Source organism: Rhinolophus ferrumequinum, chromosome 12 (assembly GCF_004115265.2).
Source record: "Rhinolophus ferrumequinum isolate MPI-CBG mRhiFer1 chromosome 12, mRhiFer1_v1.p, whole genome shotgun sequence".
Classification (NCBI taxonomy): Eukaryota; Metazoa; Chordata; class Mammalia; order Chiroptera; family Rhinolophidae; genus Rhinolophus; species Rhinolophus ferrumequinum.
The window spans coordinates 83,100,032-83,118,164 of NC_046295.1; the positions used below are offsets into that span (position 1 = coordinate 83,100,032).

General features: G+C 56.7%; 2 protein-coding genes across 5 annotated transcripts; one reads left to right on the plus strand and one right to left on the minus strand.

The window, feature by feature from the left end:
* Window positions 1–4,093: 4,093 nt before the first annotated feature.
* Window positions 4,094–8,736, minus strand: FBXW5 (F-box and WD repeat domain containing 5). 2 transcript variants are annotated; one of them, XM_033122167.1, is made up of 9 exons: window positions 8,594–8,736; window positions 7,400–7,615; window positions 6,938–7,095; window positions 6,335–6,509; window positions 6,074–6,222; window positions 5,558–5,990; window positions 5,223–5,370; window positions 4,933–5,145; window positions 4,094–4,833 (listed from the first exon to the last, which is right to left on the minus strand). In XM_033122167.1, the coding sequence occupies exons 2-9, from the start codon at window positions 7,590–7,592 to the stop codon at window positions 4,590–4,592; spliced, it is 1,713 nt and encodes a 570-aa protein (XP_032978058.1). In that variant the 5' UTR covers window positions 7,593–7,615; window positions 8,594–8,736; the 3' UTR covers window positions 4,094–4,589. The 2 variants fall into 2 exon arrangements, with proteins under 2 accessions (XP_032978058.1, XP_032978057.1); XM_033122166.1 differs by lacking the exon at window positions 8,594–8,736 and adding an exon at window positions 8,388–8,522.
* Window positions 8,737–9,064: 328 nt separating this feature from the next.
* On the plus strand, window positions 9,065–10,932 carry C8G (complement C8 gamma chain). 3 transcript variants are annotated; one of them, XM_033122170.1, is made up of 8 exons: window positions 9,065–9,199; window positions 9,359–9,518; window positions 9,621–9,757; window positions 9,912–9,982; window positions 10,058–10,165; window positions 10,453–10,554; window positions 10,637–10,675; window positions 10,758–10,932. In XM_033122170.1, the coding sequence occupies exons 2-8, from the start codon at window positions 9,384–9,386 to the stop codon at window positions 10,769–10,771; spliced, it is 606 nt and encodes a 201-aa protein (XP_032978061.1). In that variant the 5' UTR covers window positions 9,065–9,199; window positions 9,359–9,383; the 3' UTR covers window positions 10,772–10,932. The 3 variants fall into 3 exon arrangements, with proteins under 3 accessions (XP_032978061.1, XP_032978059.1, XP_032978060.1); XM_033122168.1 differs by having other exon boundaries at window positions 9,146–9,199; window positions 9,675–9,757; XM_033122169.1 differs by lacking the exon at window positions 9,065–9,199 and having other exon boundaries at window positions 9,259–9,518.
* Window positions 10,933–18,133: the final 7,201 nt, after the last annotated feature.

Consider the following 18,133-nt stretch of genomic DNA (forward strand, 5'->3'; position numbering starts at 1 on the left):
TGCATGAGGCTGCATGGGGTGGGAAGAGCAGGCAGCAGTCCCTCTCACCCTAAGTGTGATGATACCTGCAGGTTTCTGGTCACGGCCCTTTACCAGGTTGAGTAGCTTCCCTCCCGCTCCTGGTTGGCTGGGTTTTTATCATGACCAGATGCTTTGTAAAATGCTCTCTTTGCGTCGTGACCTGTCTGCGTGGTTTTCGCCGGTATCGTCAGTGTGCTGGCTCACACTGATTCACCTTCGAATACTGAACCAGCCTTGCACTCCTGGAATGAGCCCCACTTGGTTGCGGCATACTCTTCATTTCATAGATTGCTGGATTTGGTTTCCTATCTCGCTGAGGATTTTGCATGCATATTTGTAAATGATATTGGTCTGTAGCTGACTTTTTTATAGCTTTTGTCTGGTTCTGGTACCGAGGATTTCCTCTCACGTTAAGAGGAGTTGAGAAGTGCTGACATTGTTGAGATGTGTTTTGTGCAGACTATGTTGGCCTGTCTCGGTGAATAGTCATGTGCACTTGAGAAGAATGTCCTCCACACATCAGTTAAATTAAATTAGCTGATTGTTCTGTGCTGAATTGTCTCCCCGTAGAAGACAAGTTGAGGTCCTAACCCCCAGTAACACAATGTGACCTTATTTGGAAATAGGGTGTTTACAGAGGTGATCAAGTTAAAAGGAAGTCGTTAGGGCAGGTCCAGTCCAATATGATTGGTGTCCTTATAAAAACAGACACGCACAGAGGGAGGGAGACACGAGGGGACCCAGGGAGAATGCCACGGGAAGAGCGCGTTGGTCCTGCCAGCACCCCGACCTGACTTCCGCCTCCAGAACCGTGAGACGTACATTTGTGTTGTTCCAAACACCCGGTTTGTGGTCCTTAGTTAGCGCAGCCCCAGGAGACTGTTACTGAGAGGCGTCTGATGTCTCTACCTCCAGCTGTGGGGTCGTTGGCTGCTCCCCCAGTGCTGTCACTTTCTACGTGTTTTGAGGCTCCTTGGTTGGGTGCACACACACTGAGGGTTGCAGTGTATCCTTGCTGAGTTCTCCCTCTCATCAGTGGGATGCCCCTTGTTCCCCAGTAACGTTCTTTTTTCTGAAGTGTATTTTGATATTAACATAGCCAATCCTGTTTATCTTCATAGTATTTTTGTGGAATGTGTTTTTCTATCCTTTCTTTTGAAGTGAGTTTTTTATAGACAGCACAGTTTTTGTTTTGGTTGGTTTCATTTAGACAATAATGTGGTTGGTGATATGCTTAGATAAGTTTGCCATTTTGTTCTTTGTTTCCTGGTGGTTCTCTCTGTTTTTATTCCTCAGTTTCCCATTTCCTGCCTATAATGATAGAGTTACTTCGACATTTTCCAGTTTTCTGTTTTAGTTTCTCTGTACTTACTGCCCCACAGATCCTCACTTGGGAGAATTTCCACTGATTTATCTTCAGTCAAGTTTGCTGAATTTCCTCTGCCATCTCCATTCTGCTGTTGAGTCTGTCCAGTGAGTTTTAAATTTTTGGTTATTGTACTTTTCAGTTCTAACATTTCCATTGGGTTCCTCTAATATCTTCTGTTTCTTTACCGAGACTGATATTTTTACAACCATTACAAAGTGTTGATGAATGCTTGCTCAAGCATTTTTCTAACAGCTACTTCAGAGTCCTCGTCACATAATTTCAACATCTGTCTTCTCCTCCTCAGCCCCCGAATGTCTTCCGTTGTGAGTTGAAATTTTCATGGGTCTTTGTGTGCCAAGTCCATGTGGATTATATTCTGGGCATTCTGAGTATCACGTGTCCGATCTGCGTCTCCTTTGCGTCCTGTGGACGGTGTTGGTGTCTTCACAGGCACTTGGCCTTGTTGGGCTCAGGCCCACGTTCCCACTGCCTCTGGGGCTGGACCCAGCATCAGTCCAGGCTCCAAAGCCACGCTCTTGGGGCCAGTCCTGTGTGCCCCACCTGGGCCTCAGGCTGGGTCGGGTGCCATCTGCAAGCTTGCAGAGTGTGGCTCTGGCCACTTGGGGAGGTGTGGCCGTCCTCGCCCTCACTTGGGCTGTTTCCCATGCTGTCCCTCGTCTGTCTGGCCCTTCAGCCAGAACCTCAGGGCTCCATGACCATGCACTGTTGTGCCCTTCCTTAGTAGGTCCATGTCTGGTCCAGACAGTGGGACAGCGGACACAAAGTAACGGGCTCTGGGAGTGGCCGTGGCACTGACTGGAGAGCAAGCAGGGTCCTGCCTGAGTGGCACTTGTGGGCTCCCACAGCCATTCCTCCCACTGCCACTCGGGCATCGCCTGGGGTGCTAAAAGAGAGAGGAGAAAACCCTGGGCCTTTCCACATGGATTGGGCAGCAGGGCTTTCTTTGCTGGATCTTGGGGCAGACTGCGCCCAGTGCTCATGGCTGCACTGTGCAGGTTCAGGCCAGGTCCCAGGAGGCATGGTGGTGAAGGGTGTTGGTTCTGGATATTCTGGTGCTGCTGCTCCCAACCTGCCTGCCACCATGCCCTCTGCAGTTCTTGGGGCTCCGTCTCTGTCCAGGTCCCGTGGCTGCACTGTAGGGGGACCGGGTCTCCACTGGCTCCAGCTTCATGTCTCCCGGACCCAGCAGCACCCCTCAGAGCTTCTAGGACTTCTCGGTACCCTTGCTGGGCCGCTGAGTGTTAGTCCTTGTCACATGTGACTACACATCAGCACGTGAGGATTTCACCTTCACACACCTGAGCTGTGTTCTCTAAACCCACTTCTCCACATATGCTCTCTCCGGGGCCCTGTAGCGACACTGCTGCGGCGGTGCATGCGTCCTTCACGTTTGATCGTCCCTCTGGGTTCTGTTGTCCTTTCCCCTCCGTTCAGCCTGCTTCCCGGCTCTCGCACCACACGACTCTGGCCCAACCTTTTGTCCACATATTGGGCTTTAATTTCAAACATGCTACCTGTGATTTTCCATTGGTCCTCTTGAATTTTCAAGTTTCTGTGTGTTCTGGATTCCTGTCCTATTTTTGTTTTATAGATTGTTAGTTTTTAGATTCCTTGATGACTTTAGATATATCTTAAGTCCTTTTCAGAAAATGGCTCCCTTTCTCCAGTTTCTCGAGAGCGTGCGTGTGTGTGTGTGTGACTTGCTGGCTCCTTTTCATGGCACCAGCCTGGGGCTCTGGATGTTGGTTTCGGGCACATCTTGTACAGGACAGGTAGGCTGTTTTGTCCTTGTTGCCGAGATTTCCTCCTTGTTCCTGCTGTGTGTGGTGCTTCTGAGATGAAGTCCCACAGCCCAGGACTCTCGTTGTTCCCGTGGGCCAGGGCTCCCGTCCCCTGGGTGTGCAGCCCATGGTGGGGGACACTGGGCCCTCTGCCCTGCTGGCCAAACTCCTGACAGGCCCAGCTTGCCTGCCCAGCCCTCTGCCTGCAGCTCTGACCCTGGCAGACAACCGCAGCAGCCTCTGCTCACGGCTGCCTCTAGCCTGGAGGGCACTGACCCTGGCATCCCTGAGGACCCGTCCTTCTCTGTGTCTGTTGTGTGTAGAGCGGAGGTCGGTTCAACACGAGCTGCACGTGAGGCCCGGCCCCTGTCGGCACCCCCATCACACAGGGGGCCCTAACATGAACAAGGGGGCCAGGTGAACCCCCAGGACAGGCCTAGGCCAAGCCTGAGGGTACAGCCTGGGCCAGCCCTGCCCGTCCATTGCCACTTCTCTATGTTCCCACTGTCACCTGCCAGGCCCCACAGAGCTCTGCTCCCCGCAGCGCCCCCAGCAGGGAAAGCCCTCGAGGACTTGACTGAAGCTGAACCACGCCCAGCCTGCCTGCCGTCCCTGGTCCCTGGTCCGTCGTAGCACTTGCCAGGTCTGTGTCCTTTCTGCAACCCTGCTGGCCTTGAACGCACAGCGTGGTGGACATGCTCAGACGCTCTCTGCGGGCTCCTGGTCTTGGCTCTTCAGAGGTCAAGAGGGCCGTGATTTGGGATGCTGACTCGAGCTACCCTGCCTGGCTCGGTGCAGCTCCAGTGCTGCCACAGCCTCGGGCAACCCGCCACCTGCCAGGCAGGCCACTAGGTACCAGCAGACCGGGCTGCTGCCTGCACACAGAGACGGGACGGTGGTGTGCTGTTGCCAACTGTTTATTCAGGCCCTGAACAGTGACTAGTGACATGCAGTTCACCCAGGCCCATGGCAGACGGACCCACACCACCGACCAGAGCGGGGGAGCGTGGGGTTCCCAGGGCAAGGTTAGACCCAGGAAACGCTGCCACGGGCTGGCCGAGAGCTACGTGTAGTGGTGACTGTCCCAGGACCCAGGCCCAAGAAACAGGTGGGTGAAGAGCGGGCCCCCAGGTCCTGTGCACCCCAAGTCAGCCTGGAGGCCTCCCAGGCCGCCCCAGTGCTAAGCGTCATGGCTGCGGGATGCGGTGTGTGTGCATGAGCGTGCTGGGGGCCAGGCCATCTGCTCCTGCAGCCCTGCCAGACCCCCTTCCTAAGGCATTGCTGCTGTGGGCTTCTCTGACCCCACACAGTCTGGGCAGTGGCTCAGCCTCCATGGCGTCCTCAGTGGGTCCCAGCAGCACGAGGACACCCAGGATGCTTCTGTTGGCCAGTGGCCCTCAGCGCCTCTGGCTGGCGAACCAGGAGAATAAGGCGCGCGGGCGTGGGCGCGGGGCCTGACAGACGCGCAGTGTGCGCGGCGAGCGCCAGGCTTTGATGGTGGCGTCGTCACTGGCCGTCAGCAGGAGCTCCTGCTCCTGGGGGCTGAAGACCACTGAGTTGACCACGTCCTGGTGCCGCAGCTTGGCCAGGCAGATGTTGTAGTGGCGGTCCCAGATGTAGCCGTGCCTGTCCTCGGCCCCACTGCAGGATGGCCTGGCATGAGGCCCCGCCCGCCGCCTGGCATGAGGCCCCGCCCCGCCGCCATGCTGGGCCCCTCCCCACCTGGCCCTGAGCTCCTACCTGGCCACGAAGTCCCTGCTGACGTCCAGGAAGATGAAGAAGCACTCGTCATTGGGCGTGTAGGCGCGGTGGGCGCGCAGGGCCCGCTTCACCTCCCGCATCGTCTTGAGGTCGAACACCAGTAGGTCGATCTCCTCCGCGATGGGCGGCGGCTGCATGGGATCAGCCACCACCGAGCCGCTGGGCCAGGCGCGGCTGTTCACGTACAGATACCTGAGCGAGGGGCACTCTGCTCGCTCGGTACGTGTGGCCTGCAGGCGCCCCCACCCGGGGCACCACCTGGGGCGCACCTGTTGTCAGGGGACAGGCCCATGCCGATGATGTGTCCGTGCACGTCGATGACGTGGTCCAGGGCATCAAAGAAGGCGTCAGAGCCCCGCCCCTCGCCCAGCACGGGCCCAGCTGTGGTCATCTGGTGCGGCAGGATCTGCTTGATGCCTGTGGGAGGGCCAGGTGAGTGCGGCCTCGCAGCTCCCAGACTCCCATGCTCCCTGGGGAGTCCCTCTGGGCCCCCCATGGTGCGTGCACTCTTGGAGGCCGCAGCAGGGCTGGGTCCCCAGCACGGACGTGAAGCGGCCTGTGCGCGGAGCTCTGGGGCCTGAGGACGGGCCCTGCCCATAGTTACCGATCTGGTGGGGCGAGTAGGTGAGGCAGCCTGTGGTGAAGATGAGGAGCTTGTCCACGGCGCCTGCCGGGCTGCGCTCGGGGGGCTTGGTGCGGCCCTGGGCCAGCAGCTCTGCCACTTTGGTCTCCAGCGCGCGCTCCGCCAGCTGCGGCTGCGCCCCTGCGTCCAGGAGCCCGTCCAGGAAGTGCCGCAAGCCCTCCTTGGGATGCGCCGGGGCGGGGGCGGGGGCCGGGCCGGCCGCTTCGTCCTCGCCATCACTGCCCAAGTCAAAGACGCGGCTGGGGGCCGCGCCGGAACTGCCAGCCTCCAGCAGGAGGTCAGGGCTGTCGAAGCGGCCGCAGTCGGCCACCATCACGGTGCGGATGGTGCTGGCGTTGAGGTTCTGGATCTTGAAGAGCCGCTTCACCACGTTGACGTTCTCAGACTCCACGTCCTGCGGGGGTAGCGCAGGCGGTGGGCCGTGGGCGCCAGGCCTGGGAGGGGAGAACCACCCCTGCAGAGCCTGCCCGCCCGCACCTGAAAGGCGTTGTTGAGCCAGAGCACAGAGCAGGAGGTGATGTCTCCGATGCGGTGCAGGTTCCCCGAGATCAGGCTGGTCTCCGTGAGCCAGCAGCCGAACACATCGTAGGGCTTGTTCCGCACGCGGGACAGCAGCGCGAAGTTGTCTGCGGGGAGCCGGGGCTGGGCAGGCGGCGGGGTGGGGCCGGTGGGAAGGGGCAGGGAGGGGCCGGGCAGTGGGAAGGGGTGCTGGCCAGGACTCCCCAGACTCATCCTCACCTAGGCTGATGACCACGATCTCGCCAGAGGAGGAGTTATGGGGCCCCAGGAACACCCCCGAGGCCAGCAGCAGGGAGTCATCCTGGTTGAACTGGGAGAACTGGGTGTAGCTCCAGTTGTAGGGCCGCATGTCCGCGCTGTGCAGCAGCGAGATAGTCAGGTCATTGTTCCAGATCTGGGGGTAGAAAGGTGTCAGCAGGGTACCCGGGATCCATGCTGCAAGCTCCAGCGGATCAATGTGGCCATCTGGGCCAAGCAGGTGCCCAGAAACTCCCATCAGGGTGGTGGCTCCCTGCCCCTGGCTGTCAGCCCACCCGAGGGGCATGAGGACAGGAGGCTTCAGCAGGACCCTCTCCTCTCCAGGTTGGTAGTTGGGGCCACCAGCCCAGCCTCTCATCCTGTGTGGTCCTAGCCAAGGGGCCTCTTCCCTGACCTGGCCCTCTCCACAGGGATGTGGCAGATGGGGCCATCTCTCTCTCACCTCTGGCCTGGCCCTGTCTTCCCACCTGGGTGGGCCACCTGGCTCCAGGTCATTCCCTCTGCAGGGTGGTGGGGATGTGCCTGGCCCTGGCTGTGGCTGAAGCTCCCGGAGGCCACCCTCACCTTCACCGTGCAGTCCTTGGAGCAGGAAGCAAACTGGTAGCCCGAGTGGGAGAAGCTAAGGTGCAGGACCTGGTCAGTGTGCTCCTTGAGCGTCTGCACCTCCACGCAGGGCACTGTGTCATACAGCCGCTGGAACTCCTCATACCAGGATGTGGCCGCTGTGGGAGGGTCACTGCTGGGGCCCCAAGTCTTCCTTTCCACAGAGGCCAGGACTCTGGCAGTGTGGAGGTCAGCCCTGCCCCTGGAGCACACTCAGGCTCAGCTGAGGGACACCCCCTGCCCCCCCAACCCCGGTGTGGCCCTGCGCTCTGAGCTGTGGCCTGGCTGTGCCCCATCACTGTGAGGATCTGAGTAGCAGGTGCTCAGCACGGTGGCTTCAGGAGATGGTGGCCGGGGGGGTGGCCCCACCTCCCACCCAACCAGCCTGGTGGGCTGTGGGGCCGTATGTATGCAGGTGCTGACCTGGGTGTCGGGGAACATCTCGGGCCACCTTGTAGTAGCGGTAGAACTGCTCCCTCCAGAGGAACTCATCCCGGGACACGGCCTGCCATTGGCGGCACACCAGCCCAGCGGACAGCACGTCTGCCGGGCCCAAACTCAGGAAGATCTGGTAGACCAGGCTGTCGGGGAGCAGGGGCGTGCCCCCCTCATCCATCGTGACATTCTGCCCAGGCGGCCCTGAAACTCACACACGGCCCCCTTAGTTGCCAGTCGGATGGGGGGGAGGACGGCCCCCCAGGCGGAGGAGATGTGGGGCTGAGGTAAGGCATCCTGGGGGCTGTCCCTCCAGCCCCACCAACGGCCCTGCTGGGAATTTCACTGGACTGAGCTTGTGCGCAAGGCCAGATGGCACTGCCCGCCGGGCCCAGGATCCCGTGGCTTCACCTAGCTTCCCTGGACAGCCAAGCTCCTCAGCCTGCACACCCCTGTGGGCCCTCCCTCCACAAACCCCACATTCCCTGGAACAGGCAGCTTCTGGGCGGGCAGCAGACACCTCTCAGCACCTCCCGGCCTGGTGCAGTCCCTGGATATTCCAGACCCGCCCACACCCCAAAAAAGGGTCCAGGCCTTGGGAACAAGCCATCGGGATAGGGCCCTCTGACCCCCTTCCTCCGACGTAGGCCCAAGGAGACATCCGAGTGCCAGGGCTGGCGACTGCTCCAAGGCCAAGAAATGAAGGGCCGGTGACCCCAACACTGTCACTTTGACCTTGCCACCCCAAGGCGTCGGAGCTGTCAGCGTGGGACTGTGGTCCTTCCCAGAAGAGGCTTGGGGCCGGCGGGACGACGGCCAGCCGGCCCGCCCCTGACAACGCCAGGTGCACACGCCGGCCCTTAGCCTCTGCTTTGTGGCCTAGGGGAGCCCTGCCAGGCGGTCGGCGGGCCAAACGGCCACTGCCCAGAGAGCTGGGGGCGGGGCGGGGGCGGGGCCGCCCAGCGCCCCCTCCCACCTTCTTTCTGAGGGGGCTGTCGGGGGCGGGGCGTCGGCGACTCATTCATTGGCCGGGGATGCGGCCGGAGGCCGGGAACCAGGGGTCAGGGTTCTGGGAATCGTGGGTGGGGTGACGACGCTCCCCGAGGCCGGGAACTGGGGTCCGGGCCGGGTATCGGGGACCGGGGCCGGGTGATGTCGTTCCCCGGGGCCGGGCGCACTCACCGCGGCCGCCTCCGCCCGGCTGCGCTGCCCCAGCCCCGGCGCCCGGCCTCGGCCCACGGACCCGCTTCCGCCCGCCGCCGCTCCGGCCGCCGCGTCTCTATGATGGAGCCCGCCAGGCCGACGCCACGAGCCCCGAGGCATCGATGGCTGCGGAGCGACCGGCAGCCTGCGTCACCTGTTCCTGCGCCTGCGCCCCGGGCCCTGCGGCCCGGGCGGTGCTTTGTGCGCCTGCGCGCTGGGGCTCACCTGGAAGAGCGCCCCTGGCGGCCGGGAGGAGCGGCGGTGCGCCAGGGTCCGTGGGCGGAGCTGTGGGCAAGACTCTTGACCTGGGTGTTCGAGGCCCAGTTCTGGCGCTCCCGTTGTCTGGCCCCAAGCAAGCGGCTTCAGGAGCCTCGTGTTTTTGGCTGTGGGAATAAAACCAGAGCCTACCTCAAGGAGCTCTTGGCGTTTTAAGTGATACAAGTGTACAAAGGGCTGAGTACTGGCCACGGTGGAAATTCGCTGGGGGCTCCTGCAAAAATAACCAGAGGTCAACTCGGACTTTGTGCACAGGGCATGGCGCCAGGGCCCTGCTGGGAAGTGCAGAGTCGAGGTCAGATTTCCAGGGTAAGGCCAAACTGGGGGGTGGGGGGCCTGGCCCTGGGCGGGGGCTTGGGGAGCACAGACGTAGACTTCCTGGGCCGGACTCCTGGGCTGGGCTCCTGGACGGCACTGACAGTGGACTCCGACCCAGGACTCAGTCGTCCTGCCCTTGGTTGCCCCCAGTCCCATCACTGTCACTGCCGCCGCCATGCTGCCTCCTGGGACTGCACTCTTGACTCTGCTCCTGGCTGCGGGCTCCCTGGGTCGGAGGGCTCGGGGACCCCCTCAGCTCCTGTCCCCCATCAACACCATCCAGCCCAAGGCCAACTTCAATGCTGAGCAGGTACAGCTGGAGGAGGTGGGGGAGGCAGGAGCTCGCCCAGCTGTGTGAGGGTCAGGCCTGGGCAGCCCCATCCCCTCACGCCCCCACGTGCCTTGCCCCCAGTTTGCAGGGACATGGCTCCTGGCAGCTGTGGCCTCCTCGTGTCGCTCTCTGCAGGAGCAGGGCCACCGGCCTGAGGCCACCACCCTGCGTGTGGCTCCCCAGGACACAGCCATGGCTGTCAACACCTTCCGAAAGCTGTGAGTCCCAGCACGGATCCCACCTCCACCTGGCCCCCTCCCCGCTCCAGCCCCGCCCCTGCTTCTGCTGTGTCTTGGACCATTGTCCATCAAGCCCCTGCCTGGGTTGGGGTCCCCGACCCTACCATGCCTCCTCCCCCACCCGAACCCCTAGGGATGGTATCTGCTGGCAAGTGCAACAGCTCTATAGAGGCACGCAGGTCCCAGGCCGCTTCCTGCTCCAAGGTGAGGCAGGGACAGTGGGGAGGGGGTCCAGGGCTGGAGGTTGGGGGCTGACACAGCTGGCCTGGCTCTGTCCAGCTCGAGGTGCCAGGGGGCCGGTGGACGTGGTCATTGGGGAGACCGACTATCAGGGTTTCGCCATCCTGTACCTGGAGCGGGCACGGCGGCTGTCAGTGAAGCTGTATGGTGCGTCCACGCGGGAGCTGGGGCTCAGCACCTGGCCTGTCCGGGTGGGGCTGGGAGAGCCCACAGACCCTGCCCTCCTCCGTCCCTTGCCCTGATCCTCCCCTGCCAAGCGGGGCTCCAGGGAGGCGTCCCTGCAGATAGGTCCAGGTGTGGGGACAGAGCGGGGACAGGGAGGGGCAGCAGTCAGACAGTGGCCGGCGTGTCGCAGGCACACAGACCCCCGTCCCCAGAGCACCCTGCCCCGCCCCATGGCTGCCCAGCACCCAGGAGCACTGTGTGTCCCACAGTCCGCTCGCTGCCCGTGAGCGACTTGGTCCTGAGCACATTTGAGCAGTCAGTGCAGCGGGCCAACCTGACTGAGGACCACATCTACTTTTTCCCCAAGTACGGTGAGTGGTCCCTCGGCCTGGACCTGCCTGCCCTCCCCGTGGGCCCCGCCCGTGCTCCCCTAACCTTTGCCTGGGCCCTCAGGTTTCTGTGAGGCCGCTGACCAGTTCCACCTCCTGGATGGTGAGTGGGCAGCACCGCTGGGTGGTGCGTTGAGGGCGGGCGCCCCTGGCTCCCGCCCTGGCTGAGTGTTGTCTCACTCCAGAGGTGAGGAGGTGAGGCCCTCGGCAGCCCCACACCGAGAAGGAGTGAAGATCCCTCACAAGCTTGGCACCCCCTCGGGCCAGGGCCACTCACAGGGACTCTCCCCCACCTGCCCCCAAAGCTGGCCCTCGTCCCCAGGACCAGGACGCTGCCCCCATTAAATGCTGTCGTTTTCAGCCTGACTCCTTCCTTTCCATGCTGGCCCTGGCCAGCATCTCATCTCATGGGCACATGGGGCTGCTTGCCCGGGGAGAACCCTCCTCAGGGAGGTGGGGTAGGGACGGCTCCTTCTCAAGGCCCCGCTTTCCCAGGGCCTTGGTTTCCCCACCTCACTTGGGCCTCTTCACTGTGGTCACAGCTGGCCTTCCCTGCTCCCTGACAGTCCCCCCCCACCGCCAACAGACAGGCCGCCTTTTCTAGAGGGAAATTTCTAGACCTCCCCACAGGTCTCCCTGGTCTCTTGCTGACCCCTGAGCTCCCTTCTGGGAGGGAAGGGGCCCAGAGTCCCAGGAGCCCTGTGGCCTATGCAGGACAGGCACCGGGGAGGGGCAGGGAGACCCACCCTGGTACCTGGATATGGTACCCGGGTCTGGGGGAGGGCAAGAGGCTGGGCTGCCCTCCCTTGTGGCCAACCCAGGGGCTGGCAAGGCCAGACAGGACTCATGACTGTCCCAGGAGTCAGACTGACCTGGGGCTGAGTCCCCTCCTGGTGCCACTCCTGGAGGTCGTGTGGACAGGCGCGCAGGGGCACAGAGAGGTAGGGGTGAGTCTACCCCAAGCTGGCAGAAGCAGGCCAGTCTATTTCACGTGCCAAGATTGGGGTGAGCATAGGGGCTCTGGGCACAGAGGAGAGACCCCTGATACAGTCTGGGTGGCCCCCCCAGGAGCCCACGCCTGGGCCTTGGCCAGGGTCACCAGCCAGAGAGACCTGGAAGTAAGGTGTGTGCTGTCTGTAGAGGAGTTTCCCAAACATGGAGCTCCAAGGCCGGGTGAGGAGGAGCTGAAACGGGGCAACGGTGTCCTCTCCCCCTAATGGCTGCCTGGAGGGGTATGACGGGCCAGCCGTCACAGAATCGAACGCGGTCCCTGAACGGGGGGTGAGGATGTATGAGAAACACAAATGTGTGCGGGAGGACTGGTGCTCCAAAGCGTCACCAGCACCGAGTTTATTGTGCTCATGCCTTGTATACCAGTAATCTCAAGGTTGCAAAGCAAATTCCATGAAAACCTCTTTGTGCAACAAATTAGACATACCTATCAGCACATCCTGTTCTGCCGACACACATAAGAACATCTTGAACTCCCCTGTCCTTGACCCATTGTTCCTCCAGAGAGGGAGCATGATATGCTTGCAAGCTTCCTTGCAATCGGCCTCCTACATCTCCCCCTTTTTGTTTTTATAAAAGCAGTGTCCTCCTCCCTGAGGAGGCCTGGTGACAGCGCCTGTCTTAGGTGTCCCCCTGTTGTTGCAGACGTACCCGTCATCGGGATTCCCATTTGTGTCATGGGGTCCCTGTCTTAGGTGGACTGCACGTGAGGTGGTGACAACCCGTCATTGGCTGACCTGCCCCTTCAAACCTGCTGAATCGGGGCTGTAGATTTCGGTCCCATCATGTGGAGATCAGTGGCGACCGTTAGAATAGCACGCCTCCCAAGTCGAAAAACAATGGGCAAGAGACAAAGGGCAATGCAGGCGCCTATTATGGCAGCTCCTAATGAGATATGTAAGTGAGGCAAATTATTCAATCCCCACGGAGAGAAGGCTTGTCGGAGGTTGTCAAGGATGTCCTGTGCTACCTGTGCAGGGTTAAAATCTAAGGGCGTAGCGGAGGTAAGTGCCATTATCTCTTTGTGTAGTTGCAATAACTCCACAGTATCATTATTTTGTAACTAAAGTCCTTGTAGATGCTTTTTAACCTTTTCCCAGGATATCTGACTCTCATTATATGTTGTGTTAATTAGGCAGATATCCTGGTAGGTGGCAGACAACGAAGGGTATTTTTTAATTTTAAACCTTGGACCTCTTCGCCCAAATACATCACCATGTCATACAATGCATTGACCTTTTCTAATTTCTTATCTATGGATTTCTGTGTCATAAAGGTTTCAGACACATTGTGGGAAAGTGAATTGACATAGGAGGCGGTTTGTACCTCTTGTGTTAGGGCCACAGCAGCCACAGAGGTAGCCGCGATAAGGGTAATCAAGGTGGTAATGCCAGCTATAATAAGGCCAACGGCTCTCTTAGATTTCTGGAGCGCCTTGTTGATTTCCTCTAGCACTTGTAGTCCCTTATCATCAAACCAAGGGCCACTATGTTTTACTGGTATGACAAAAGCGGGCTGACGCAGCAGCACCACAGAATGTTTTTCTGTGACATTAGAAACACAAGCACTCAGTAAGCAATCAAAGCAGGAGACATTATAAGTCCTATTATCACTATAAAAGGCAACAGACACGTTCCCTATAAGCAGCGCAAATGGAGAAGCGACGCAGGCGGATACGTAAGTGTCTGTACCAGTCTGATTAAGCAACTTGACTTCCCCCATGGCCGCCCCGATCTTCCCCCACTTTGTCTGGGGGAATCCCGAAGATGAGTACCAGAGTCCTATAGACAGTCCTTCAGATGAGTCCGGGGGGGTTTTATACAAACTGTTTATGCCATGCGACCAATCCACAATGTACCTAGACGAACCTGAGATATTGTACTGCTGCGTGGTGTTTCCCTTACATGTCTTCCAGTAGATGGTCTTATCACTCTTACGATATTCCGTTTGGCACGTGGGGAAGTCTGAAGGGCTGGTACCTTTGGGGCATCCAGCAATCTGGATGGTGGCTGCGGGTCTCCATATTGTTACACACTGGTCCTTGCCACACAGAGTTCCTGTCGTTAGCCGAACACACCCGTAGGTCGCATTATTGCGGCTAAGGCACCTAGGAGTCCCAGAGCCGAGACCAGTGTAACTGAAAACTGTCCCATTGTCTTTGGCACCCGGTAGAGCCGGCAAGCCAAGGGCATCGGTGTCATTCACATACACCTGTATTTCAGGAGATTCCCAGCTTACAGGATGCAGTCGGGGAGGATCAGGAACATAGGCCCAGTATGCCTTATTAGCACTTCCACTAAGGACTAGGCTCCCCAGGAGCAGCAACAGGGTCAGCATGTCTCACCAGTCTCTCAGGAAGCCACCGCGGTCCAGAGGCGTCCTGTGGAAAAATACACACATGTCCTCGTCCCCATATGAGGACTGGATTGGGACCATGCCAGGTCCCTGTTAACGGGTCTCTCCATCGTACAAGAGCATAGGTATTTTGAGTGGTGGGATGCCAGAATCTGTCTGCAGCACTCTTGCCATACTTAGCCAAAGTTAAAAATTTGAGAATAAAAAGAGCATGATGAAGATAATTTTGGGGGGTCAAGGGGTAAAGTTCCCCCTTTTTTATTTTTAGTAAGCAAGTCTTAAGGGTGCTATGTGTGTGTTTCACTACCCCTTGTCCTTGAGGGTTATAAGGAATGCCAGTGATACGGGTAATATGAAACTGAGCGCAGAAGGTTGTGAACTCCTTGCTAGTATAGCCAGAGCCATTGTCAGTTTTTATTTGTCGTGGAACGCCTGTTTGGGAGAACATAGTCAAACAATGACGGATGACATGAGCCGTGCGTTCCCCTTGCTGGGCTGTAGCCACAATGTAGCCGGAAAAAGTATCCACTGTTAAGGTCTGGAATTGTCCCCCTCAGACAGAGAACCCGCACAATAATGCAAGTCACACAGCGAGGTTTATTTCCAGCCAGCTGGGGTCCGAGTCTCTGCCCGACGCAGCGGGTTTTAACAAGGACCCCAAACACTTAAAGCCAAGGGGTTATATAGCATTTTCAAGGCTTTCCATAGCTTCAGAGAGTACTAGATAAACTACAGGACTTACATAGCTTCAAAGAGTATAAGATTTACTACAGGACAAGGAGACCAGGAGTATAAGATAAGCTACAGGACTTGCATAGCTTCAAAGAGTATAAGATTTACTACAGGACAAGGAGACCAGGAGTATAAGATAAGCTACAGGACTTGCATAGCTTCAAAGAGTATAAGATTTACTACAGGACAAGGAGACCAGGAGTATAAGATAAGCTACAGGACTTCTAGTCTCCATGCTGCAACTGCCCACATCCTGGAATTTTATAATTATGTTGTTTCAGGCTAGGGGCTGTTAACCCTGACCTGAAGATAGCAGTTCTCATGCTAACAGTCTCTTACACCACACTGACATGAACATATTTAAATTTACCAAATTCAGGGATATGAGTAACCTCCATTTGCCACAGATCGCCAGGGCGTAAACCTCTAGGATTTACACCGAGCTGAGGAACAGGAAGATGCTGTGGACATGTGGAGCGTTGTTTAACAATCTGTCGGGCAGCTTCCCGTGGAATATGGAATTGCAATCGCAGACTAGTAGCATTTTGATGATGTAAGCGATGAGATTGGGCAGCCAATTCAATTTGGGAGAGGCCGATGAATTTTGTGGCTTCATCCGCTTGGGCGTTCCCTAGAGATAGGGGCCCAGGGAGGCCAGAATGAGCTCTAATATGGCCTGCATAGCACTTGTATTTATTTACGAGCCTGAATCTGTTTGAAGTTGTTTGAATAAGGATAAAATTGTTGGGTTTGAGGTCCTGAGGAAAGGCACAGTCTCCAGGTAAGCTAAAGCATGTACAATGTATTGACTGTCAGAGATGAGGTTGAACGCAGTGTCAGCAAAATCCTGGAACGCCATTAAGGCGGCTCGTAATTCGATCATTTGAGCCGATGCAGGGGAGACATGTAAAGTTCGAGACTTGCCTTTGGATATATAGACTGCCGTGCCATTGCTTGATCCATCAGTAAATACTGTGGGGGCTAGTGGGATGGGTTGTGGTCCTATTATTGATGGAAAGATAAACTCATTATGGAGCGCGAATTGGAGGAGTTTATGTGGGGGGTAATGGTTATCTATTGTACCAGAAAAATTAGCAAGGGCAATAGCAAAACTGTCTGAGAGGGTAAATAAACCCTGAATTTGTTCCTTAGTAAAAGGGACAATAATATTGTGAGGATCCAGACCAAAATATTTGCGTGCTTCTAAGCGGCACTCTTGAATAAGACTGGCAACGAATTCATGATATGGAGTAAGATTTCTTTGGGCTGACTCAGGCAGGTGTATCCACCTTAGGGGCCCATCCTGCCATAAGACTGCAGTTGGGGTGTGTTTAGTAGCCATAATATGTGCAGTTAAAGGTTTATTGTAATCGCAGAACATGAGCTGCTGTGTTTGAATGGCTTGCTCCACTTTATCAAGGGCGGCACGCGCCTCAAATGTTAGACTTCGAGGAGAGGATGGATCTGGGTCACCTGTTAGTAAGTCAAACAAACATTTTAGGTCCCCAGTAGTCATCTTAAGAGAGGGACGAAGCCAATTGACGTCTTCTAATAATTTCTGGAAATCATTGAGTGTTTTAAGGCAATCTTTTCTTAATTCAATTTTTTGTGGCTGAATGTTAACATCCAGGAGTTTATATCCTAGGTAGGAATAGGGCGCACTTCTTTGGACTTTTTTAGGCGCGATGATTAACCCTGCCTGTTTCAATGCTAATTGTAAATGAGCATAACAAGCCAGGAGGGTCCCCTCCGAGGTGTGTGCAAGTAAAATGTCATCCATGTAATGAATAATATACACTCCAGCGTGGGATGCCCTAGTCCCAGCAATAGCTTTACTTACAAATTGTTGACATAGCGTGGGACTATTAGCCATTCCCTGAGGTAAGACAAGCCACTGATATCTTTTTATAGGTTCCTGAAAGTTCGTACTAGGAACACTAAAAGCAAAGCGTTTACAGTCTGCAGGATTTAAAGGTATAGTATAAAAACAATCTTTGAGGTCTAACACTATTTTGTAAGTATCTTTTGGAATTGCTGCAGGTTGAGGGAGACCCGGCTGTAAGGGTCCCGTGAGTTCCATGGTCTCATTTACTTTTCTGAGATCTTGGAGGAGCCTCCACTTTCCTGATTTTTTCTTTATGACAAAAATAGGGGAGTTCCACGGGTATGTGGACTCCTTTATATGTCCCCTTTCTAGTTGCTCCTGTACTAGCAACTGTGCTGCCTCGATTTTTTCTTTTGTGAGGGGCCATTGGTCTATCCACACTGGGGTATCACTCTTTCAAGTGATGGCTTCCGCTGTTTTCTTGTGGAGGACAGGTAAACTCATGGCCCCGTGGGAAAATACCCCAAACCGGCACGATTCATCTGGCCTGTGGGGTTAAGTGGGTAGTCTGCCTTGGCTCATAGAGCCCAGCCCTTGTTGAGGCAGTAGTCCCTGATCGAACATTTGTTGAGCAATTTGCGGGTTGGGGCTGTATAAAATACACACCCATATTCTGCATAACATCTCTTCCCCATAGATTTACAGGCAATCCTGGCAGGATGTAGGGCTGAAATGTACCTGAATGGCCTTCCTCATCCTGCCATGTTAATAAATCACTGCTCTGATTTGGAGATTGTGATTGTCTGATTCCCCGCAATTCTGTGGCCGTCGCCTGCATAGGCCAACTATGCGGCCAATGATCTGCAGCTATGCAGGATACATCGGCCCCTGTATCCAGAATGCCTGGGAATGTTTTATTTTTGACTCTTAACTTTAAAGTTGGTCGTTCTTTGGTTATCTCCTGTATCCAATAAACATCTGAGGATCCAAATCCCTTATTTCCTTGAGGTCCGGACAGAGCAGTCCGACCCACCTCAATACGGGGCAGCAAAATTAACTGGGCTATCCTGGTGCCTGCAGGAATGGTGGAGATGCTCGAGGGGGATTGAGGCATGACTTTAGTCCCCCAGTGTAATCTTCGTCTGTCACCCCAGGGGATACATGGATACCTTTCATAGTTGTGCTACTTCTTCCTAAAATAAGGCCCCTCGTCCCTATTGGCAGTGGTCCATATACTCCTGTGGGCAACGCTTGCATCCCCATTTCTGGTGTTAATACTGCGTAGGCGGAGGAACTGAGGTCCAGTCCTGCGCTGCCTGAGGTTGCCCGGAACAGTTGCTGAACGGATTTGTGGCTAGCAGGGCCTTTTCCGGCTGAATCTGATCCTGCTCCGGTACCTGCAGGGCCCCATAGCATTGTTGTTTCGGGGCCTGGGGCTGGCCCCGCACCCAGTTTCCCGGCAAGGGGTTCCCATCTTTATCTCTTTTGGATTTGTACTCGTTTGCCCAATGTTTACCTTTTTTACACTTGGGACACAGGGAAGGTCCATTATTTCCCCCTTGTGACTGTTGTCCCTGAGGACATTGACGGGCCTTGTGTCCCAGTTTGCCACAAGTGAAGCAGGCCCCGTTCCCCTGA

Bases quoted from the DNA above. Each gene is read 5' to 3' on its own strand.
- FBXW5 (XM_033122166.1), bottom strand. From the start codon at position 8,436: ATGAATGAGTCGCCGACGCCCCGCCCCCGACAGCCCCCTCAGAAAGAA. The intron at 7,616-8,387 runs GTGGGAGGGGGC...TGTGAGTTTCAG, and splicing joins ACAGCCCCCTCAGAAAGAAG to GGCCGCCTGGGCAGAATGTC. The intron at 7,096-7,399 runs GTCAGCACCTGC...ACCCTCCCACAG, and splicing joins AGATGTTCCCCGACACCCAG to CGGCCACATCCTGGTATGAG.
- C8G (XM_033122170.1), top strand. From the start codon at position 9,384: ATGCTGCCTCCTGGGACTGCACTCTTGACTCTGCTCCTGGCTGCGGGC. The intron at 9,758-9,911 runs GTGAGTCCCAGC...CCGAACCCCTAG, and splicing joins GTCAACACCTTCCGAAAGCT to GGATGGTATCTGCTGGCAAG. The intron at 9,983-10,057 runs GTGAGGCAGGGA...GGCTCTGTCCAG, and splicing joins AGGCCGCTTCCTGCTCCAAG to CTCGAGGTGCCAGGGGGCCG.